This window comes from Asparagus officinalis, chromosome 9 (genome assembly GCF_001876935.1).
Source record: "Asparagus officinalis chromosome 9, Aspof.V1, whole genome shotgun sequence".
NCBI classification, from domain to species: Eukaryota; Viridiplantae; Streptophyta; class Magnoliopsida; order Asparagales; family Asparagaceae; genus Asparagus; species Asparagus officinalis.
In genome coordinates, this window is record NC_033802.1 from 7,275,265 (window position 1) to 7,300,604 (window position 25,340).

Below are 25,340 nucleotides of genomic sequence, written 5' to 3' on the forward strand. Positions count from 1 at the left end.
AACGGTGTTAACCCATGGGAATTTGTGCAAAAGGTTTTTAGGACGTAGGGGAATAAACAAAGTTCAAGAGGGTTTGATGGGGGTTTACTGCAGCTCCCTAAAAGTTTCGGGGAGTTTTCTGTAATTTACCCAACTAAAAGCATTGATCCAGATATAACCGATACCTTTTCATGTTCAACTCATACTCAGTAATCTCAAAATATCTACACGAAAAAAACATCATCTAAGATATTTTCAGGAAAGCATTTATCTCATTTACTGTGATCCTGAACTATTCATAGTTCAGCACAAGTTCAAGTTACAGACTAATTAGTAAGCACTGATGCAGAGTATATACTTAGCTTTTAAAATTAGCCCTTTTTCTCTGTAAACTCATCAAACCCAATTTCACATAATTATGGCTCACTTAACCATAGAAATATTCATAACTCTTGAAACACTACTGTACTCCTTAATTATCATCAAAAAAGTTTGATGTTTATATCATCTTCTAAGTATAAAAGTCTAGAATTCATGTACATATCCATGAATTTTATTCCGTAGACCCTCTACTTCTAAAGATGCCCACAATTATACTGAGTGTGGCCAAACCTGCCGCCAAAGAATGTAGAGAATAAAGTGAGGAATGTGAACCTCTTGAGCCAAGAAGCACCAAACAGAGATCCAATGAGAAACGACTTGGTTGATAATATCAGAATCCTCCACTTCCTTTCACTTGTGTATCTTCTCAATGCCACTTCCGCTCTATTCTGTATCTCTTGATCGCTTATTTTTCTTTCTGACTGAATGACTGACATTTCTCGGGACAAGCTTCTGGCGAGTACCACTGCATCTTCAAGTGCAGTGCAGCCTCCTTGGCCGATGGATGGATCCATTTGGTGCATAGCATCGCCAGCCACTGTCATTGTACCTTTACAGAGATTTTTTAACGCTAGGTGCCATGGTGCACGATATCTGATACGGGTGAGGGAGAGCGAGCTGAGATCACAATGCTTCACCATTTCAATCACTTCTTTAGGGCAGTCCTTGACTGCCTCTAGTGTTCGATCCCTGATGAGTATCGGATCTCTTCTCGTTTCCAAATCTAACATTGTGTCTCATAACATTAGAATCAAACTCAAAATTTTGATATGGATTTTAAATATTTGAAATACCTTTAGGATGGAATTCTTGGTCTACAAACCAGAAGACTAAGTTTTCATCGACAGGAATTCTTCCAACGAACAATTTGTCACCCTTTAGATGTAGGAAATGGTTAGACAGGCCGTGTCCATTTGGATAACTCGTGTATCCTCTTACCTCTCGTGTTTGAAAGAGGTTTGCAGGTTTTAGTCCTAATGAACTTGCTACAATCGAATTGGAGCCATCGCATCCAATCAAAATCTGATAAATAGATTGCTTCGATTTAATCAATATTCAGTACTTTTCTCATATATAGACTATTTCGAGCGTTTACCTTTGTTCTCATGATGCAACCATCTGCAGTATGGACAATAGGAAAGGAGGTAACTGGATCAGTTTCAATTGCCACAATTTGACACCCAAAACGAATCGACTCAGCAGGCAGACTGTTAGCCAAAGCCTCGATGAGATCGCTTCTTTTCACACATCTGAGCCCTTCTTTGCTAGAAGACAAAAGGAAATGGAAAATTTTACCAAATAAAAGCGGAAACGCTAGCTAGTTTGAGATTGGTGTTGATACACGGTAAATCTGTCACAATACCAAATAATAACAACCTTTAAACTGCACATTGATTGTGTTTGTACCTGATTGGTATTACTTCAGTATCATCATTGTATACCCATTCCCCATGTATCCTGAATACAACAAGGTGAAAATTTTATCGATATCGAAACTTTGAGAATTATAGAAAACATGATAATCTATTTATCCATCTCTGTATGCATGTACACGTACATATAAATGATAATAATAACTGAAAATCTGTGTGCAAAGGATAATGCATACTCATTTATAGGTGTAGATTTTGCGCGCAGCTGATTTCCCACTCCAAGATGGTCTAGTGCATGCCAACCATTGAGGTAGATAGAAATACCAGCTCCTGTAGCTCTTAAAGTCTCAGATCTCTCCAAAACTATACTCCTTATGCCCTTCCTGTAAATATTCATAGAACAATGAAGGTAAGTTTTGATGAGGACAAGCTTCCATATTAGTTGTTATTTGACTTTTGTTTTTATTTATTTCGGTTTTTAGTAGTTTAAATTTGAATTTCGAATTTGGTTAAATTTAGTAGTTATCAGTTTTGGTAATTGAGTGATTTAAGGGAATTTTTATTTGGTGAGATTTTATTTTGAGAGATTTGATTTTGTGAGAGATTTGCAAATCTCTAATATTTTCTTTTTATAAACCCTGCTGTAATCATGAAAAAAAATCATTGATGAATGAAATGAAAAATATGGTATTAGCCTAATTGTTTGTGTGAAACATTCAGGGGTGTGAAACCCTAGGTTAAGACTTTGTTTTCTTCGTTTCTTCCAAACTGCAAATTCCTTCTTCTCTCCTCTTAATAAACTCAGGCACTGTTCATCTTCTTCCTTTTTTTTCCTTCAATTCACGTCAACTCCCAGAAACCATCAAACACCTCTCCTGCTCCTCTTCAAAACCCGCAACCATCTCCCCATCGTCCCCTCCAACAGCCGCACCAACTCCCCGCCTTCCCTCTTCCCCGAGCAGCAGCGCCGCCAGCCTCCCCTTCTCTCCTTCAGCAAACGCCACCAGCTGTGCATCCCCTCTCTCTTCCTTCTCCTCCTCTACAAGCACCGGTCACCCTCTGCTCTTTTGTTTTCCTCCCACAACCGCTCCCAACATCTCCCTCAGATCCGCCTCCACCCATTCTCAGCATCTCCCAACATCCAGACACCAAGTACAGAGATATGCTAAACCACTTAGAACACCAAGTACAGAGTTACGTTTCCGATCTCCGACGCCCCTTTCTCTGCCTTCATCCGCTTCGAAGCAGCAACGAACCCACAAATCTTCTGCCCTGATCATTGCACAAGGATCTGTTTGTAGCTTAAACTGAAGATCAACTTCAGAATCAACTGTTCAGATTGATTATAACAGCGGTTAATTCGGATCTGATTTTCAGCCCGACGATGGTATCAATTTCACTCAGTATTTTTCTGCTAATTTCACTTTATTAGTTAATTGCAAAGACTAGTTTATCTCTAAATTCTTATCATATAAGTCACTGCTTGATTAATTTTGTGAGTTGAGAGTACTAAACATGTGACTGCTAAATTTTGATATTGATCTTAGAACTTGCGAAATGATAATTAATATTGCGATTAAATTATTCAAGATTGGAATTGTTTATGACTATCATTGCAAATCTTATTAAAATCCATCGGTCACATTAACTGTTCTAAATTAATTTCCTACCGAATATTATGAATTTTGGCGAAACGTTGTATTATTCGAATTAAATCGTTGATTCTGATAGAGTCCCTCCCTCTTTTTACATCATTTTTGGTATCAGAGCATGGTTCTAGGGTAGGAAATTTTTTATTTTTATTTTTATTTTTTGATTAGTTGAGTCATTTATTTGATATTAAAAAAAAACTCATTCATCTCATTTAGCTGTTTGTGCACACCATTCATCTCATCTAATTGTTAGTGCATGCCCACTCGCATAGATCTACCCTAATTAGAAGAGTCTAGTGAATCATCTAGTGAGTCCAGCCTGTCAGGTAACACCGATCCCGAACTCCTTGAGAAATTCGCTGAACTAGCAGCACAAATTGATGAAACCTACGAAAGATTAGTGAGGCTAAAAAAAATGTGGATTACAACTCCGCCGCCACAAGGTCAAGGCTATGAATACCCACCGCAAGGTCATGGATACATAGTTCATCGACCCCCACCGCAACCCGTGCCTGATCCACCAACCTTTGATGGTAGGCTCGACCCAGACACTTTCTTTGACTGGCTGAAGAGCATGGATCTCTACTTCGATTGGTACACACTGACGGAATCCCAAAAAGTCAAGTTTGCCACAATGAAGCTCACCGGACCCGCTTGCCAATATTGGTCCAACTTCGAAATGATAAGGCATATTAGAGGTGAGCTACCAATTTTTACTTGGAGAGAAATGGCCGACGAACTGAAACGAAAATATCTCCCGCCATCGTTTATTTATAGATTGCTAGATAAGTGGCATTGTCTTACTCAGGGAACCAAATCTGCAAAAGAGTATTTTGCTCAATTTGATGAATTATTTACTCGATGCAGCACCATTGAACCAGAGGCACCGATAAAAGTCTTATCAAAATTTAGAGATGGATTAAGAAGCGACCTCCAAACCGAACTCTTTGCTAGAGGAGTAAACACCCTTGAGAGAGCTTACGCCTTAGTTCAAGAGTTAGATGAAGCCAAATTACACCAATCTCATAGGGCTCAGAATTTTCAAACTCATTCCTCCCCGTTTTCCTGTGTCAATACCTCTAGTCAGTCTCTGAGCCGATCTAACCCTAGTTCTTCCCAATCTAGAGTTGATCCCAAAGGCCAGAAGTCAGAGAGATCTCTCTCAAAACTTAGCACAATAATTCAGTGTTATAATTGTCAAGGATATGGGCACGTTGCTTCTGTCTGTACAACTCCGTTCAGAGTTAGAATTAATAAGCCGCATGTAACGAAATCAAAATCTATTATTGAGGAAACTGTTAATCAGGCCGTAGATTTGACAGAATCTAACTCTAACAATAAAATCCATGGTAGTATAATCGAAGAACCATGCACTTCCATTCCTTCTGAAACTACCCCTGCCATTGTGGAGTTGATTGAATTTTCATGCAATGACAACACTCCGACTATTCCCCAAGCTACCCCTTTGATCACGGAGTCCACTGGTGTTATCCCTAAAGTTGTTCTTAAAATTAAAACTCCAACTCTTCCTGAACCAACTCCTGTGATTGAAAACGTTGTTGATATTCCCCACGAAGTCCTCCCGGACAAACATGACACCCAACACGTTTCAAATTTGGTTCTTGAAGTAATTCACTCAGATAATTGTATGGGAGTTGAAACTCAAACTGAGCATAGTGAAACAGCTACCATATTAGATATCAAATCCCCATGCATTGTCCCAGTAGTCACTTACACATATACTGATCTTTTTTGGGAATATATAGTGATTAGGGATACAAGTTTGAGCACGAGTGTTTTCATTTCCTTTCTCTCTCATATTAAGCGCACAGAAACACTCCTCTTTCATGCATTTGTTTACACGTTCCTCACTATCAGTTGTTCATATTAACGAAGGAACGCCTAATTATTCCTTTTGATCGAGGATGTTATGCATGTTAAGTACTTCGTTGAGTTTACATCTACCTTTGATCATATTGTTCGAGTCTGCATTTCATACATACTCATTTGAGTTGATTTACATCACTGTTATTTTGCATTGATCATATATTGGGGAATCAGTGATCTAATTTGAATAAATACATTGTTAGCTGAAATATATGATATGGAGTCAGGACGTTATTTACAATTGTTAATACTGATATTTTAGATGGTTTGGACTTGTCCAATACAGTTCTTTATTGCTGTTTAAGATTTGACATGATATTTATGAGCTTTTCCAACTCTTGAACTAATTAATAGCAACATTTATATTATCGATTTGGTCATAGTTCTATTCTCAATATTGATTGATTAAGCAGTTCACAATGTTATTGGCAGTCCACTGATATAAGCCTGACCCTAACCTATTGTTTCTGAGAGTTCTTTCACTTTACCACACTTTTATATATTCACCCATGCAGCAGTGAATTTTGGTAATATTTTAGATAGTGAATTTACAATGCAATTTAACTAATGATTTGAGATGCAGGAAAGTATATGATGGCAGATTAAAATGCAGGCAGACTATATTGAAGATTACAAGGTTCTGCAGCTAACTCGATGGAGTCGAGTTTTCTCCCACCCGGGGAGAATGATGAGGACAAGCTTCCATATTAGTTGTTATTTGACTTTTGTTTTTATTTATTTCGGTTTTTAGTAGTTTAAATTTGAATTTCGAATTTGGTTAAATTTAGTAGTTATCAGTTTTGGTAATTGAGTGATTTGAGGGAATTTTTATTTGGTGAGATTTTATTTTGAGAAATTTGATTTTGTGAGAGATTTGCAAATCTCTAATATTTTCTCTTTATAAACCATGTTGTAATCATGAAAAAAAATCATTGATGACTGAAATGAAAAATATGGTATTAGCCTAACTGTTTGTGTGAAACATTCAGGGGTGTGAAACCCTAGGTTAAGACTTTGTTTTCTTCGTTTCTTCCAAACTGCAAATTCCTTCTTCTCTCCTCTTCATAAACTCAGTCACTGTTCATCTTCTTCCTTTTTTTCCTTTAATTCACGTCAACTCCCAGAACCCATCAAACACCTCTCCTGCTCCTCTTCAAAACCCGCAACCATCTCCCCATCGTCCCCTCCAACAGCCGCACCAACTCCCCGCCTTCCCTCTTCCCCGAGCAGCAGCGCCGCCAGCCTCCCCTTCTCTCCTTCAGCAAACGCCACCAGCTGTGCATCCCCTCTCTCTTCCTTCTCCTCCTCTACAAGCACCGGTCACCCTCTGCTCTTTTGTTTTCCTCCCACAACCGCTCCCAACATCTCCCTCAGATCCGCCTCCACCCATTCTCAACATCTCCCAACATCCAGACACCAAGTACAGAGATATGCTAAACCACTTAGAACACCAAGTACAGAGTTATGTTTCCGATCTCCGACGCCCCTTTCTCTGCCTTCATCCGCTTCGAAGCAGCAACGAACCCACAAATCTTCTGCCCTGATCATTGCATAAGGATCTGTTTGTAGCTTAAACTGAAGATCAACTTCAGAATCAACTGTTCAGATTGATTATAACAACGGTTAATTCAGATCTGATTTTCAGCCCGACGGTGGTATCAATTTCACTCAGTATTTTTCTGCTAATTTCACTTTATTAGTTAATTGCAAAGACTAGTTTATCTCTAAATTCTTATCATATAAGTCACTGCTTGATTAATTTTGTGAGTTGAGAGTACTAAACATGTGACTGCTAAATTTTGATATTGATCTTAGAACTTGCGAAATGATAATTAATATTGCGATTAAATTATTCAAGATTGGAATTGTTTATGACTATCATTGCAAATCTTATTAAAATCCATCGGTCACATTAACTGTTCTAAATTAATTTCCTACCGAATATTATGAATTTTGGCGAAACGTTGTATTATTCGAATTAAATCGCTGATTCTGATAGAGCCCCTCCCTCGTTTTACATCAAGTTTCGCTTAACTTCATGCTCTTATCATAGCATGATTCACATTTGAGACCATGATAAATAATATGGTCCTACCTCTAGATTAACAGCCTGTTTGGATGGAGAGTAGAGAGGGGGAGGGGAAGAGAAATCCAATTTTAACCTTGTTTGGAAGTTATCTTAGGAGGGTAGAGAGGGGGGAGGAAGAGAAAAAAGAGGGAGAAATGGTTCCCCCCGATACGGGCAGTAGAGGAGGGGAGGGAAAATGGAGGAAGTTTCAGCGAATTTTAATGATCATTTTTGCCCTCCATCAAAATAATCAATGGTCTCTCTCTCTCCCTGCGGCCTCTCTCCCTGCCTGGCCTCTCTCCCCGTATTGTCGTTCACAAGAGGAAAGTTGTAATTTTTACTTTTTTTCTTTTGATTTAGTTGTAACCGGATCTATAAAAGACCGGATCTTTGTAACCCAAGATGACAATTATCTCAATGAAAAAGACGACAGTTTGTGGTCTCTCTCCCTGCTGGGTGATCTCTCTCCCTGCTATTTCAAATAAGTTATTTTTCTCCGTCCTTGCTCGACATTGTTGACTATTTATTTTCCCAAAGTAGCATCTATTAGTAAGAGACAAGTTTGTATTGATTTTTATATTCCATTCTTTTGCATTGACCCATTTAATTCAGAACCTCGAGTTAAAAGTATACAGTTATGTTTTGTCTTAATTCTCAATTGTGTAGTGCATTGTCATAGGATTCTATTTGTTGATTATTTATTTAGTTGTTCGATTGGATTAGTGGTTATGATGTTGGAAAGGAATTTACAACGATTAGTTGACGGGACAATCACTAAATCATTCGCTGGTGGAAATTTTCCGGGTGTTGTTAAAAAACAATTACATGATAAGCTAATTTTGTGTATTGTAATAAGAGCTTCTAAAATTATCATTAGTTTGTGTATAATTAAGGATTCTTAATTTTCTATCCTAATTGTGCTATTAATATAAGAACAAAGCACTATCCCTTTGGTGTTTATAAATTTCATGAGTTTATGTTATATGAAAAGTTTAAAAAGAACAAAGCACTGTCTATTCGGTGTTTATAAATTTCATGAGCTTTTATTTTCTTTTTTGTCATTTATTATTTGGTAAAATGTTTTAATACCATATAAAGGTCATTTGTGTAAATTTACATATATTTTCTTTCCTTCCCTTCCCTCCATAGGCATCTCCAACAGCTTCTCTAAAATTTTCTCCAAAATGGGGAAGCAAAAGTCATATTCTCCAAATTATTTTTACACCAACTCCAACAGCTTTCCCATTTTAAAGAATCCTTTTTTGCCTCCAAAAATTTAGAGAATGCTACAAATTTGGGGAAGCTTCCCCATTTTTTCTCCTCCATCCCTATTTTGGGGAATGAGATGGAGAATCTGTTGGACCAAAAACCTAACTATATTCTTCAAAAGTGGGAAATGGGAAAGCTGTTGGAGATGCTCTAGTACTCTCAAACAAGTTATATTAATTTCACATTCGATCATTCACCTTACTCAACTCACAAACAACATATTGCAATTTCCCTTTTTTTCCTTACCTTTCACTCTTCCTTGTTTATCTTTCCTTTCCTTCCCTCAATGAACTTCTAAACATAAGAAAGAAGACCGAAGCTTGAACAAGGCTATCCAAGTGAAGAAGAAATAAAAGAAGTTTAATTTTATTATTAGCAGAAGAAAAATATTTAAGGACTAGAGATTCACTTGTGAAGGCCAAGTGCGGTAGCAAGCCCACAGATGCCTCCACCAATGATCACAATCTCATGAAACTCCTCTTGCTTCTTCATTTCCCTCTTATATCTATTTTTATTTTCACTTATTAAGATTTAAATGAGTTTTCTTCTCTTCTTTCTATGTAATTTGGCTAAGGTATACATTTAATTAATAAAACGATATGTGTAATCTAGAAAAAAACGGATAATTTTTAATTCATCTATGGTATATGACCTTTCTTTGCCCTCTCTTGTAAGATAATTTCAATGCATTTAACTAAATGACACCCCATACAATATCACTGTCTTTTAGTAGATAACATTGAGATGCTATCAAACTCCTTTTTTTGGGAAAAAAGACACAGGTTTACGATTCCAACTATAAAAGAAACTGCAACTACAAGGAGATAAACAAATGTATTTATAATTTTAAATTACAACACAGCTATTATTGCACTTGTAATATTCCTCAAATCAAACAATCTCGATATAATTGCCATGCTCTCTGTGATCTTGTGTCTGGTTGGGCTCATATCACAACATCAGCAAGACCCAAGTTGTACCTGAAGAAACCGCGAAGAATTTCGAAGAAGAACAGGTTTTGGAGCTCAGGAGAGTGTTTTGGAGTTTGGCGGTCGACCGCAGCACAAGGCCGGTCGACCGCATACGTGCACAAACCTGAGATTTGGTTCAGGACTTGACGTGGTCGACCGCCGGGATCGACCGCGATACCTTGTAATGTTTTTTGACTCTCTGTCGTTTGATCACGGTCGACCGCGAGCTTTTGGCAGTCGACCGCGTAGCGGGTATGTGCCTGTTTTGTGTTTCCTGTTCTTATTGGTTTTGGTGTTTGTATAAATACCAATACACGTTCTAGGGTTTCTTAAGGCAAGAGTTTGGGATATTTGGAGCACAGAAAAGAGGTATTTTCTGAGCTATTTGATTAGGGTTTATTTTGAGAGATTAAGAGCTTTGTTGGTGAGATTAATTTGTTCCTTCGAGTGATTTGTAATCTCAAGTTGTACTCTTCTTCTCTATTAGTGAAAACTCCATCCCCTTCTTGCCCCGTGGACGTAGGTAATTGCTGAACCACGTTAAAATTGGTGTTTTATTTGTGCATTGATTTTTGGTTAGTTTTGGCCCTCTTTGATCGCCGTTTGGTTTGGTTCATCGACACGGTTTCAACAACAATTGGTATTTTACCACAACAATTGGTATCAGATCTCAGGCTACGCTTGGGCTATTTGGAGGAGTAGATCGATTTGGAAAACTCGTCTAGGATTTCAGTTGGTGAGAAAGGTGGGATCTTTTTGGTAAAGCTTCTTTCTTTTCTCAGTTTTGGATCTATTCTTCGTTTGTTTCCGCATTGGTTGTTGGTGTGTTGAGGATTATTGCCGAGAAAGAAGGAGTTAATGGTGGTTCTTCAGGTGTGAAGACTGTCCAAAGTTTGAGTATCCACTCGATGAAGATTGATGTGGAGAAGTTCAATGGCACTAATAATTTTAGACTTTGGCGATGCAAAATCTTGGATGTGCTCAATGCGCAGAATTTGAAAGATACGTTGGAGTTGGACGGGAAACCGGACGACATTGATGAGAAGGTTTAGAAAAAGATGAATCAGAAAGATACGTTGGAGTTGGACGGGAAACCGGACGACATTGATGAGAAGGTTTAGAAAAAGATGAATCAGACAGCGTGTGGTGTGATTAGGTCTTGTCTCACTCAAGATCTAAAATATGATGTGATGAATAAGACTTCAACTAAGAAGATTTGGGAAGTCCTAGAGAGCAAGTATTTGACGAAGAGCGTTGGAAGTTTTATCGTTCCAATTGAAGAAGGGGACATCCATTAGTGATCACATGAACAACTACACGAAGTTTCTTGTAGATTTGACGAATGTAGATGTCATTGTTGAAGATGAGGACAAGGCGTTGCTATTGTTGAGTTCCTTACCCGACGAGGAATATGAGACGTTTGTCCTTATTCTTATTAATGAGAAAGCATCTCTTTCATATAGTGAGGTCACCGCTGTATTAGTGAATTACCAACTTAGGAAGAAAGACAAGGAGACTTTTATTGAGCCGGTAGCGGGGGCATTGGTTGCAAGAGCAAAGGGTCCAAACCGAGGTAGAAGGTCACAATCTAGAGGGGCACATCTTGGAATTTATAGGAATCAGTATGCTTTTTGTAAAGAAGATAGACATTGGAAAGCTGAATGACCAAAGTTGAATGATCAAGCCGGAAAGAATAAGGGGAAAGCTATTCAGGCTTCAGAGGTGAATGTTGTCAAGGCTAGTGGCAACGATTCGGATTCGGATTCTTCGGACTACTCATTATCTGCACTGCCATCAGTTTGTATTGCCTACTCTACAGAGTGGATGTTGGACTCGGGTGCTACATACCATATTTACCGTAGGAGGGATTGGTTCTCCAGCTTTCAGGAATTGGAAAGAGGGGATTTCGTGCTTATGGGTAATGATCATGAATGTCCTATTGGTGGTATTGACACCGTTCGGATTAGGATGAGTGACGGAGTGATTCGGGAGTTGGTTAGAGTGAGGTACGTTCCTCAGTTGAAGAAGAACATCATTTTACTTGGAGCTTTGGAGACAGCAGGCTATAGGGTGACCTTGGTGGATGCACGTTTGAAGGTTACAATTGGGTCCATGATTATGATGAAGGGCGTTAGAAGGAGTAACTTATACTATTTGCTTGGGAGCACGGTGATTGATAGAGCTCTGACGACTTATTGGTTTTGACTAGATTGTGGCATAGTTTGGTGATGGGATATTTGATTGGTGATGCCGTGCATAGGTTATTAAGGAGTGCTTTGACTTGCATATGGAAGTCCTTTGAGCACATTGGGATGAGCAAGATCGTGGTGGAGTTTGGCACTTCTATCCATCGAGCGAGAGGTCTTTTAGGAGGTGTTCAGTCAGGCATTTAGGGGCCTTTCAAGGAGGCATCATTGGGAGGTAATCGTTTTGTAGTTTCCGTAGTTGGTGATTGTTTTAGGCATTATTGGGTCACGATCAGTTCTCATTGGTGTAAAGTCCTAGAAGTCAACAACAATTGGAAGAAGTGTATTGGCAGAAAGGTAACTCGTTGTTCTAGATTTGGTAGGGGTCCTTTCTTGCGTTTGTGTCGAGCTCATGACAACTTGAAACACTTCATTGATGTGGAGATTTTGGGGCGACGAGATGAGATGACAGTTTTGATGGGTCGTTCCTTTTTGGAGGAGGATCGGCGTTAGTTGTCGAGCATTGGTTCTGGTTCTGGAGTTTCGACATATTTGGGTCATCTTAGTCATAGGTCGCCAACTGCTGCATTAGGAGTTATTGGATCTGGTGGAGCTGCTTCAGATTTTGATTGGCGTCGAATATTTGGTTACCCAGCATTTGGTCACATCAAGGATGTGAGATTTGATCCGATTGCGCGTTTGGGATTCGGAGGCTCATTTGATTATCGTTTGGGAGCTTCTGATTTTGTTCTGAGCAGGAATGTCACTTTTGACTCTCAGGAGGTGGAGAGTGTTGATCAGGTCATTTGGATATCACAGCAGGTGGAGGGTGATGCTACTTCACGTTGGGTGGATCTTATTCCACATACTCCATATCATACTACGTCATTTGGGATTCCAGCTGAGATGGCACAAGTTAGGGATTATTTGATTTTGGATGCAGATGATGGATTGGTTTTGGATTCGGTTGCAGCTGGTGGACATGTTTTGGATACGACCATTGGTTCACCTCAGATGGAGGTGTTTGATTTGTATCAGTTTGGGGCCGCTATCAGTTGCAGATCCGTTGGCGATATTAGGGAAGAGTTGCAGATTTTTCTATTTGATTGAGGGCCTTTGGATGCCGTTCTGGTGAACTACGTGAAGGCTTGATTCCTTAGGCAAGAGGATACGTAGGCAGTCTTTATGATGCAGCCGATTTGGTGAGTAGATACCGACGTTTGGGTGAGTGTTCGTACTCCCGTTTGGGTCTTGACTTATTAAGGATTGAGAAGCAACAAGTGAGACATTTGGCTTAGTTGGCGTCGGCTCAGTTTTGGAAGAAACTTCACCGATGTAGAGAATTGAAGAAACCGCAAAGAATTTCGAAGAAGAACATGTTTTGGAGCTCAGGAGAGTGTTTTGGAGTTTAGTGGTCGACCGCGGCACAAGGCCGGTCGACCGCATACGTGCACAAACCTGAGATTTGGTTCAGGACTTGGCGCGATCGACCGCCGCGGTCGATCGCGATACCCTATAATGTTTTTTTGACTCTTTGTCGTTTGATCGCGGTCGACCGCGAGCTTTTGGCGGTCGACCGTGTAGCGGGTATGTGCTTGTTTTGTGTTTCACGTTCTTATTGGGTTTTGGTGTTTGTATAAATACCAATACACGTTCTAGGATTTCTTAAGATAAGAGTTTGGGATATTTGGAGCACAGAAAAAAGGTATTTTCTGAGCTATTTGATTAGGGTTTATTTTGAGAGATTAAGAGCTTTGTTGGTGAGATTAGTTTGTTCCTTCGAGTGATTTGTAATCTCAAGTTGTACTCTTCTTCTCTATTAGTGAAAATCACATCCCCTTCTTGCCCCGTGGACGTAGACAATTACCAAACCATTTTAAAATTGGTGTTTTGTTTGTGCATTAATTTTTGGTTGGTTTTGGCCCTCTTTGATCGGCGTTTGGTTTGGTTTCTCGACACGGTTTTCAACAACAATTGGTATTTTATCACAACAGTACCCTATCTCCAATGACAATTGACAAGTGCACTTAGCCTTGGAGGAAAAAATACACAAAAGCAAGATTCATAAAATCAAGGGTTAATTGCAGATAGACCCTCGGTACTATCGCCCAACTGTGGATAGAGCCTATGTAATCCCATTATTGCAAATAAACCCCTTGCGTGAATTTATTTTTATTTTTATTTTTTGACTCACATCGACCTCCTTAGGGCTAAAGAGTAAAGAAATTTAACTCTAGGGGTCTATCCGCACTTGACCAATAGTACAAAGGGTCTATCTTCAAGATTGCAACAATAGAACTGTAAGGGGTTTATCCGCAATTGGGAGATAGTATAGGGGATCAACCCCACAAATAATTTTAAAATAAAAATGCCTTCAAATGTGAGAACATTACCAACATCAAAATACATTACTAGTCATTTTCAAAATGAACTAAAAACTTATTCAAACTTCACCATTTGGTCGCTATGAAAAAAAAAAGACCGCATATTTTCAAGAAGTACCTTTGAAGAGCAAGTGCGGTAGCAAGCCCAGAAATACCCGCACCAACAATCACAATATCTTCATACTCCTCTTGCTTCCTCATTCTCTTCTTGCTTCTAGTTTAAATTTGACACTCTCTTTCTCTCATCAACGATCCATATTAATTTCTTGAGCTCTATCTCTTCATTGCTAGCTCCAAATATGAAAATGACAGTTTTGCATTGGTTGCTGATGGGCCCAGTGATGAATCAGCTGAGCCCATATAAATATCTTCTTCTGGATATCCAAGCAAAAAATCTCAAAAGCATCTGCAGTAGTGGCTGCTAGATTTGGAATTAACTTATCTGCCAACGATAGCCTTTGTTTCCAGTGCTGTGGTCCTGACATTTTACAGTAGAAAGCATGTCACAAAAAATGTCTTTTTTGCTTGAAAAAACTAGAGGCACAAATAAGAAGTTTATGCTTGTGGCATCTAGATAAATTTGTACATGTCAAACTCATATGTGATGTGCTTAGTTCTTGGATTAGAGTTTCTTAGCTAATATTTTTCCTACTAATATAATTTGATTATCTGTTTGTAATTGGTTACTTAATGGAGAAAATTGAAGTGACAGCCATACATATAGCCAACATAGGGATAAACTTCACAAAGCCCCTACTTTGGAGGTTGTTCCCCCACAGACCCCCTGAACTTTTGCGTTCAGGGTGTTTCGTGGGGAACCCTCCAAAGTTCAAGGGGTTTTCTGAAATTTACCCTACCTTTGAAGCCCCTGCATACTATAGCTTTATGAAATTGCATTTTTGCTTCTTAGTCCATTGTTGCTATCACTCGACAAACTCTTTTTCACAAAATTACGTCTCACTTATCCAAAAGAAGAATCACAAGAAGGATCCTTGTAAGTTACATAGTTGCATTCATCTTACAAGGTTATAATCTCCATGAGAGCCTTAAGGGAAAAAAAAGTACTTAAGAGATAAAATGCAACAAATAATATACATGACTGAAAATGATTCTAAAGACTGCCACAATCAAATTGAGTATGGCTAAACCTTCCACCAAGAAATTTATCAAAGATAACAAGATAGATTACCCTCTTTATCCATGAAGCCGTGAACAAAGATCCAATAAGATAAGATTTCATCGACAAAACTGACACCCTCGTCCTTCTTTCTGTTTCATATCTCTTCAGAGCCAGTGTGCATGAACCCGCGCGCATTTCACGCGCCAAGCATCTTGCAAGAACCACTGCGTCTTCGAGAGCGACACAGCCTCCTTGACCGATCGCTGGATCCATAGGATGCATTGCGTCGCCCGCGACTGTCACTGTTTCTTTGAAGAGGTTGCTGAGTAGCAAGTGCCAGGGTGCACGGTATCTGACACGAACCAGGGAAACTGAGCTGAGATCAGCGCGTTGCACCATTTCAATCACATCTTGTGGAGAGTTCTTGAGGGATTTCACCGTCTGGTCTCTGATGAGAGCTGGATCTTTGCGAGTTTCCAAATCTGGCAATGTGTATAATTTGTTAGTTATGTCTTGGATAAGCACTATTGTGCAAGGTGTGGCAAAAACAGTTTTTTTGGGTGTTGCATGGTTCCTTTGATCTCTAATATTCTTCAAATTAATCCCCCAAATCATTGAAATTATCGCCTCTATTAATCATTTCAAATTAGTTCCAGTTGTCAGCTACGGTTTGATTTGGGGGATTGTTCCGTTTTTGCTTAAACTTTCTGAAATGGGCTTCCAGATATAGCCCTTTGTTTAAATTATTCCAAACCCAAAGCCACTTCTTTAGTTTAAACCCTAGAACTTGATGAGTTCCGGGACTCGTTAATTTTGTGCTCTTTAAACCTGTTTCTTAAAACTTTTTGGGATTTTTTGGCAGAAGACGACTACTTGAGGGTAGAAAATATAATTCAGCATTTGTCATTAACAACTAACCCAACCTGAGCTAGCAATTTCCACGAAATAACTAACAGAGGGACTAACTTGAAATAAGTGATAAGACTTGAGGGACTAGTCAACAATTTCAATGATTTAAGGGACTAATATCAAAATGGTGAAAACTGAAGGGACCAATATCAAAAACACCCAAAACATTGATTAGATTTTGTGGAGTCTGTCTACGAGTTCAGACGTGTTTGAATTTGTCGCGCGCCTTTGCGGAAGCCTTGCACGAACTCACAACGAACCTGTGATCACGAGTCTAAGAAAGCCAAACACTTGCACAAATCCAACCAATAACGCCAAATCAATCCAAACACAGAGATATACGTGGTTCGGCAATTTGCCTACGTCCACGGGGAGAGGATGGGGAGATTTCACTAAATCAAGGAGAGTACAAAGGGTTACAATCACACAAATTCTCTCAAACTAACCCTCAACCAAAGATCTCACCTTGCTCACAATATCTCCCTCTCACAATGCTCAAAAGATTCCTCAATCTCTGATATTTAACCCTCTCAAATCGTTTCCCTATTTATACCAAAACAAAACCCCAATTAGACTGCAAATAGGAAACCTGCGTATGCAAAAAACCCGCTATAAGTCGACTTAACAGAGGGCGTAAGTCGACTTAGCAGAGGTGAAAACAGCAACAGGAGAGGACTTCGTAAGTCGACTTATCAGACATTATAAGTCGACTTGGCAGAGGCAAAAACCACAACTTCGCTGCAGATCGTAAGTCGACTCATGCACACTGGCAAGTCGACTTACCATAAGTCGACTTAGCCTTGTGCATGAGTCGACTTATGCCAGTTTTTCTGGTTTTTCTGATTCTTTTCCTGATTTCTCCACAATTCTCCACCTCGGCGAATTTTGCCAAAAAATGAGCCGACACCAAACCAAGAGCATCAATGTGTCGTCTCTCCAAATACGGCTGCACCACCATGGTTGCCTACGTACCCCCTCTCCCAAGGGATCAAGCCGCCCGTAGTTCATCCAAATGGCCGTCAACGGCCTCAACAATCACAAATATTCAACAAGTTTCTGCAATGATCAAACTTGTTGCTTGGAACCACCTTCGTGAGCATATCCGCCGGATTATCCTTCGTATGGACCTTCACAATCTCCACATCGCCATCTTCAAGAACATCTCGAACGAAGTGATAACGAACGTCAATGTGCTTCGTCCTCGCATGAAAAACCTGATTCTTCGCCAAATATATAGCACTCATGCTATCACAATGAATAGTGACGGATCGCTGCGATATACCAAGTTCTTCCAGAAGTCCTCGAAGCCAAATAGCCTCCTTCACAGCCTCCGTAACTGCCATATACTCTGCCTCCGTCGTAGACAAAGCCACCGTCGACTGTAAGGTGCATCTCCAACACACCGGCGCACGGGTCAAGGTGAACACATACCCCGTTGTAGATCGGCGCTTATCCAAATCCCCGGCATAATCCGAATCAACATAGCCAATGCATAACTGCCCACCTGTAGTGTCCCGCTCATAAACCAAACCAACATTGAGCGTACCTAGAATGTACCTCAAAATCCATCTCACGGCATCCCAATGACCCACTCCTGGATCGTGCATGTATCTCGACACCATGCTCACTGCCTGTGACAAATCCGGCCTCGTACATACCATCGCGTACATCAAGCTCCCAACTGCGCTCGCATATGGAGTCTTCGACATCAACTCACGGTCTTCAACTGACTTCGGTGAAAGGTCAGCTGAAAGCTTCAAATGGGCTCCCAACGGTACACTAACTGGCTTCGTATCCATGCTAACATGGAATCGCTGTAGAACCTTCTTCAAATAAGCCACCTGTGTCAAACAAATTCTGCCCTTCTTCTTGTCTCTGCCGATCTCCATCCCTAAAATGCGCTTCGCCTCGCCCAAGTCCTTCATCTCAAACTCATTCGAAAGCTGAATCTTCAACTCATCTATAGCTGACCTGGAACTTGAAGCAACCAACATGTCATCGACATAAAGCAATAAATAAATGTACGCACCTCCTCTCAACTTGCGAAAATACACGCAAGGATCAAACTGGCTCCGAGTGTACGAATGACCAAGCATAAAACCATCAAATCGCCTATACCACTGTCGAGGAGACTGCTTCAAACCGTATAGCGATTTCTTTAGCCTGCAAACCAACTTATCTTTCCCTGCAGCTCGGAATCCCAATGGCTGAGTCATATATATTTCTTCATCAAGATCACCATGAAGAAATGCTGTCTTCACATCCAACTGATCTAACTCCAATCCATACTGTGCCACCAAAGCTAGCAAAATCCGAATCGACGAATGCTTCACCACCGGAGAGAAAACCTCATTGTAATCAATACCTTCCTCCTGTGCATAGCCCTTCGCAACCAACCTAGCCTTGAACCTCACTGGAGTGCCCTCAATGCCCTCCTTCTTCGTGTACACCCACTTGCACCCAATCGCCTTCCGCCCCTTTGGAAGCTCTACAAGCTTCCATGTATCGTTCTTGTGAAGAGACTCCATCTCCTCCTGCATAGCCACCTGCCACGAATCAGCCTCCGAACTCTGCTCGGCCTCTCTGAATGTAGTAGGCACCATCTCATCGATACTCTCCACCGGAAGTGCATATGCAACTGTGTCGGCATACCGTGCTGGCACCCGTATGTCTCTCCTCTGTCTCCGTGCCGCAATAGAATCCTGAACCTGAGCCGTCGGTCCCTGATCCTGCTCATGAGTACCCGTATCCTCCGCATCACCGTCGTGCTCGCCTGGCGTCACCTCAGTCGGCACTCTCATGGATACTGCACTATCTGGACTCTGTGGAGCTGCATCAATCTCCACCACCTGCGAAATCTCCTCTGTCGGGTTGCTCTCCACCTGATGAGAGCTGGGAAGCTTCAAGATAGAAGCCTCATCGAATGTGACGTCCCTACTCAGCACAATCTTCTTATCAACTGGATCCCAAAGCTTGTATCCCTTGACACCACGCTTGAATCCTACAAATATGGCCTTCCTAGCTCGAGGTTCCAACTTATCAGTTCTAACATGATAATATGCAGGGCAACCAAATACCTTAAGCTGGTCATAGTCATGTGCTGTCTCTCCCGACCACATCTCCATAGGGGTCTTCCCCTCAATCGCAGATGAAGGCAGCCTGTTAATGAGGTGGCTCGCATAAGAAAGTGCCTCAGCCCAAAAGATCTTCTCCAAACCACTATGCGCCAATAAACATCGAATCTTCTCCAGCAAAGACCGATTCAATCTCTCCGCCACCCCATTCTGCTGCGGTGTATGACTAACTGTGAAGTGCCTCTCTATGCCCTCGTCTCGACATAGCTGCAGAAAGGGGTCTGAGGTATACTCGCCGCCGTTGTCGGATCGCAACGTCTTGATCTTTCTCCCAGTCTGCAGTTCCAATCTCTTCTTCCACTCCACAAACAAATCTAGGACTTCACTCTTATGCTTCATGGTGTACACCCAACATCGCCTAGAATAGTCATCAACGAACGTGACGAACCAATGTCGACCACCAAGTGATGCCGTCTTAGTGGGACCCCAAACATCTGTGTGCACGTAGTCCAAGATGCCCCTCGTCCTATGAATGGCCGTCCCGAACTTCACCTTCGTCTTCTTGCCAAGTACACAGTGCTCACAGAATTCTACTTTACCACTCTTGGCTCCCTTCAAAAGCCCCTGCTTGCACAATGCCTGCAGTGACTTTTCACCTGTATGCCCTAGCCTGTAGTGCCAAAGTCTGCTCATGTCCGCCTCTGAAATCGCCGAAGCAACCTGGCCAATCTCGGTGCTCCCCTTCAGATAATATAAATTATGATTTCGGACTCCCTTCATCACCACCAAAGATCCCTTAGTAACCTTTGCTACAGCATCCTCAAAGGTCACCCTGAATCCCTTCGCCTCCAAAGCCCCCACTGAGATAAGATTCTTCTTAAGTTGAGGAACGAATCTCACCTCCTTCAGCTCACGGACTACTCCATCGTGCATCCGAATCCTCACAGTACCTATCCCACGAACGCCACAGGATTGATCATTTCCCATGACCACAACACCCCCATCGAGTCTCTCAAATGATGAGAACCAATCTCGCCTAGGAGTCACATGATAAGTAGCGCCAGAATCAAGCATCCACTCCGATGCATCCAAATGGTTCACCTCCGGAGTAATCAAAAGAGAAAAGCTCGAATCATCGGAATCATCGCCTTTCGCAACATTCACCTCATTGGCCTTCGGGCCCTTATTCTTGCTATTCTCCTTTTCTTTGACTTTCGGGCAATCTCTTTTCCAATGTCCCTGCTCCTTGCAGAATGCACATTGATTCTTTCCAAGCTGGTGACGACCTCTTGACTTTGACCTCCCTCTGTTTCCACCTTTCTGATATGAGCTTCTACCTCTCGCCGACAAGGCCTCTCCTGAAGTACTAGCGCGGGAAGTCTCCTTATCCTTCCTCCTCAAATCATAGTTCGTCAATGCGTTAGTCACTTCACTATAAGTGATAGAAGATCTCCCGTTCAGCAACGTAAGCACGAAGGTATCATACTCCTCATCCGGTAAGGAGCCCAAAAGAATAATAGCCTTGTACTCATCTGTGATCTTCTCATCCACGTTCGCCAAGTCCGACAACAACTTAGTGTAGTTGTTCACATGAGCCGCAAGCGAGGTACCTCTGGACATCTGGAATCTGAATAACCTTCGCAGCAAGTGCAACCGGTTCTCAACACTCTTCGTAAGGTACTTATTGTTGAGAATTTCCCACATCTTCATCGCAGACGTCACCCCAATCACATCGTATTTCAGCTCCTGTTCCAAACAGGACCTGATCACCCCGCAAGCATTTCGATTCATCTTTTCCCATATCGCCTCTTCATATTTAGGTGGCCTCACATCGACCATGATGGTCTCCTCCAGATTTTGAGCATTGAGCGCATCCTGTACGTCGCTCATCCACAAACCAAAATTGATCTTGCCGTCATATTTCACAACACTAATCTTAGTGTTCTGAAAACCCACTTGAACTGTGCCTGTCATCTTGCTGCTTTCACCAATTACTTCACCCATAATCACAACTTCCAAATTGTAGAGAAAGATCCAAACTTTGAAAGAATAAGAAATTACCCAACTGAACCCTAGATTGGATTCCAAATAGAACTCCTAACCACACGAGGAAAGCGAGATCTTCAACGGCAACTTCAAACCCTAACTCCACCAAAGCCTAGAACTCCAAGAACCAAGCTTCAAACTGAATCTTCCTCCACCTAATCCAAAACCCTAGATCTGAATCTGAGCTCTGATACCACTTGTCGCGCGCCTTTGCGGAAGCCTTGCACGAACTCACAACGAACCTGTGATCACGAGTCGAAGAAAGCCAAACTCTTGCACAAATCCAACCAATAACGCCAAATCAATCCAAACACAGAGATATACGTGGTTCGGCAATTTGCCTACGTCCACGGGGAGAGGATGGGGAGATTTCACTAAATCAAGGAGAGTACAAAGGGTTACAATCACACAAATTCTCTCAAACTAACCCTCAACCAAAGATCTCACCTTGCTCACAATATCTCCCTCTCACAATGCTCAAAAGATTCCTCAATCTCTGATAAAAAACCCTCACAAATCGTTTCCCTATTTATATCAAAACAAAACCCCAATCAGACTGCAAATAGGAAACCTGCGTATGCAAAAAACCCGCTATAAGTCGACTTAACAGAGGGCGTAAGTCGACTTAGCAGAGGTGAAAACAGCAACAGGAGAGGACTTCGTAAGTCGACTTATCAGACATTATAAGTCGACTTGGCAGAGGCAAAAACCACAACTCCGCTGCAGATCGTAAGTCGACTCATGCACACTGGCAAGTCGACTTACCATAAGTCGACTTAGCCTTGTGCATGAGTCGACTTATGCCAGTTTTTCTGGTTTTTCTAATTTTTCCACAATTATCGACTTAGCAGAGGTGAAAACAGCAACAGGAGAGGACTTCGTAAGTCGACTTATCAAACATTATAAGTCGACTTGGCAGAGGCAAAAACCACAACTCCGCTGCAGATCGTAAGTCGACTCATGCACACTGGCAAGTCGACTTACCATAAGTCGACTTAGCCTTGTGCATGAGTCGACTTATGCCAGTTTTTCTGGTTTTTCTGATTTTTCCACATAAGTCGACTTAGCCTTGTGCATGAGTCGACTTATGCCAGTTTTTCTGGTTTTTCTGATTTTTCCACAGAATTCAGGTTAGATAGTATATGCTCTGAACCCATCGATTCATCTTATATTAGATTTAGTCAAAGTAGTGTCTAAATTTTAGGGTTAATTACATTGTTGGTCACTGTGTTTACTTTATAATTGGACGTGCATTCCTATATTTTAATCGGTCGGATGACTGATCATGTAATAAAATACTAACTAGACCCCAAGTCATTTGTAATGTGCTCCATCAAATGTAAGGCATTTCGCTCACGTGACATTATAAGATTCTTGATCATTTAATATAATGGGTTTCTTCCTATGCGCGGTATTTTGATCACTTATGAAAATGAAAATTTGTGCATATCAGACAACTTGTATTGGATGCTTATATCCCATTTGTAATTTTCTTCTTCAAAATATTAACTTAGTGACTTATTTGAGTAAGCTGTATTGCTTAAAAATAAATGAGAATTCACGACTTAAATTGACAGAAAGTGTAAGTAGTGGTCCAATTAGTAATCCGAGCAATTAAGACGTAGGCATGAACATCATAATTGACCGACAATCCAATTAAACATAGGCTGTGACATATAGTATATCATCAAAATGAAACATAGCTAGGCTACTCTAATCTTATGCCCAAATGTCTGGTAATTTAGCCGTCACGATGATAATAGAAGGTAACGTTGAGATATGCTATTTCCATCATATCCTGCTTGGATTCTCATATGACTATGCTAAGATTCTCGATGAAATTATAGTAAAGCTAGAAATTCAGTATGAACTCATACCTGCAGGATGAAACTCCTGGTTAGTAAACCAGAAGACCAACTTCTCGTTGACCGGAACTCTTCCGAGCAATATTTTGTCAGCGCGCATAAGAAGAAAATGGGGACTTAATTTGTGTCCATCTGGATAATTTGTAAAACCTTGTGCTACTCTAAGTCCTGATAATTTTGTTGGCTTAAGCCCCAGTGTTTTCGCCACTACTGAATTTGAGCCATCACATCCGATCACAACCTGTACATGCACAGCCAAGGTGTTGCATAACTTTTACAATATATAGCGTGACTACGTTGCGCAAAATTAAAAAAAAAAAGTGCATACCTTGGTTCTAATGATGCTCCCATCTTCGATGTGGATAATGGGAAACGAAGTAATAGGATCAATTTCAACTGCTACAATTTGGACCCCAAAGCGAATGGACTTTGAGGGCAGATTATCAGCTAGAGCTTCAATGAGATCTCTCCGTTTCACGCATTGGAACCCTTCTTTCCTAAAAGCGAAAAAAAAGCAGGATGTTTAAGATACTAGAATTTATGACACAGAGATGTGAAATTATCGTAACAATCGAGTAACATAAATCTTTTAAGGGCCTGGTTCGAGTATCAACTAAGGCGCATTTTCACGACTTCATGTATTTCTACCTTCATTCTCATGTAACGTTTCATCCCAATATGTAGAAACTTTAGATGCTCTAAGCGGAATTGCAGGAAACGTTTTCCTAACATCTAAACGAAGGATCTATTGCATAAATCAATTGGATTAAGAAAAAGGAAAAACGATTACCTCTTGATGAGTGTTCAAAGCCTTCTCTAATGGAGAGATTAAGAGTCTCACTTGAAAACTCCTCTAGTTGATCCACCCGAGCAAAGATCTGGATCCTTAGAAATCAACTGCTAGGTTGAAGATGAAAGGTTTTTGGGAGAGAAAGTAGTAACACTTTCACGTATATAGAGAAAGTGGAATTGGATTGGCTTTTCTAAAAGAAAAACCACTCTTATTTATAATCCACAAATTAAAGTCATATTTAATTCTATAATTAAATATAACCCACTAATTAAAGTCATATTTAATTCTATAATTAAATATTATCTTTTATAACATTTATAAATAAATTTATCCTTTATTTAACAATAACTCCTTATTATTAATAAACTCTATTTTGAAGTTATATCTTATATAACTTTATATTATATACTTTATATAATAATTCTCCCAATATATCCAGTCCATAAACTCTTAGGGTGTGACCTCGTAGGACCCAATTATAATAGCAATGAACTTTATAACATAAAGTCCATAAATCATAGTTGGCTTTTAGCAAAGCACTATGACTACCTAAAATAACCGGATTGTAAATCTCCATTAAATGTTGTTCGCTGGAAAATTCGTAGGTTTCTTTGTTATTGATTACATTGTCATCTTGAGTTACAAAAGATCCGGTCTTTTTATAAGATCCGGTTACAACGAAAATCAAATAAAAAAACAAGAGAGGAAGATCGCTCAACTAGAAAGACATGAGGGCTGAAATAGGCCTTTGGATGGGGGATATCTGTAGGGCAATTAAGAATGCTTATACGGGTCCGCGTTAGGCTCAAGCTGCGGTGTACAAACGGTTCGAGGATACAAGAAGCCAACGAGCTGCGACGAGATCGAAACGAATCGCATCAAGGGCGAGTGCGGAAATGCATATCCATACAGCCCTGGGACGGTGCGGGATCATATGCCGAAGTGTTCGAGCAGAGCTCAAACAAATGTGCTATCGCAAGCCAAAGGCTATAGCTCGGACGAAAGTGAGCGATGCGAGATCATCGCAAGGTCGGTTTCGGACTATCGCGAAGCTCAGCAAGCACCGTGGATTTACCTGGGCCTAAATGCGGCGAATCCGGATTTAACCTGCGGCCTCGAAATGCTAGATCAAGTCCAAATCAGAGGACTAAGTTAAATCAACATTCAAGCGGACGAGAGACCTCAATAGAGCGGATAACAGCCTAAAACCGCACCACCTACGAGACTGGGCTGCGGGTTCCGAAGCGCTGGGAGCCGAACTTCAGGTGGCCTGCAAGGAGGCGCATAGGCCGAGCGCAGACTCAGGGGTGGCGTACTGCCGCTCGGTGTCCCAGAGGCCGCAGGCCACCCGTGAGGTGGGTCGGCGCCGCTAGATGCTGTGTG

The 25,340-nt window shown here is 40.9% G+C and overlaps 2 protein-coding genes across 3 annotated transcripts; both read right to left on the reverse strand.

Annotated features, from left to right (window-relative positions):
* Positions 426-14,371, reverse strand: LOC109824317 (FAD-dependent urate hydroxylase-like). The gene is made up of 6 exons (XM_020390886.1): positions 14,269-14,371; positions 1,970-2,116; positions 1,768-1,818; positions 1,457-1,625; positions 1,155-1,383; positions 426-1,084 (listed from the first exon to the last, which is right to left on the reverse strand). Exons 1-6 carry the CDS (start codon positions 14,349-14,351, stop codon positions 555-557), a joined length of 1,209 nt encoding a protein of 402 aa, XP_020246475.1. The 5' UTR covers positions 14,352-14,371; the 3' UTR covers positions 426-554.
* On the reverse strand, positions 14,536-23,679 carry LOC109824318 (FAD-dependent urate hydroxylase-like). 2 transcript variants are annotated; one of them, XM_020390888.1, is made up of 4 exons: positions 23,493-23,679; positions 23,177-23,405; positions 15,340-15,752; positions 14,536-14,628 (listed from the first exon to the last, which is right to left on the reverse strand). In XM_020390888.1, the coding sequence occupies exons 2-4, from the start codon at positions 23,262-23,264 to the stop codon at positions 14,584-14,586; spliced, it is 546 nt and encodes a 181-aa protein (XP_020246477.1). In that variant the 5' UTR covers positions 23,265-23,405; positions 23,493-23,679; the 3' UTR covers positions 14,536-14,583. The 2 variants fall into 2 exon arrangements, with proteins under 2 accessions (XP_020246477.1, XP_020246476.1); XM_020390887.1 differs by lacking the exon at positions 14,536-14,628 and having other exon boundaries at positions 15,128-15,752.

Excerpts from the sequence above, each read along its gene's own strand:
- LOC109824317 (XM_020390886.1), bottom strand. The coding sequence starts at position 14,351 with ATGAGGAAGCAAGAGGAGTATGAAGATATTGTGATTGTTGGTGCGGGT. Across the intron at positions 1,819-1,969 it reads AAATCTACACCTATAAATGA|GATACATGGGGAATGGGTAT; the intron begins GTATGCATTATC and ends TGTTGTATTCAG. Across the intron at positions 1,626-1,767 it reads ACTGAAGTAATACCAATCAG|CAAAGAAGGGCTCAGATGTG; the intron begins GTACAAACACAA and ends TTTGTCTTCTAG.
- LOC109824318 (XM_020390887.1), bottom strand. The coding sequence starts at position 23,264 with ATGCGCGCTGACAAAATATTGCTCGGAAGAGTTCCGGTCAACGAGAAG. Across the intron at positions 15,753-23,176 it reads CCAGGAGTTTCATCCTGCAG|ATTTGGAAACTCGCAAAGAT; the intron begins GTATGAGTTCAT and ends ACACATTGCCAG.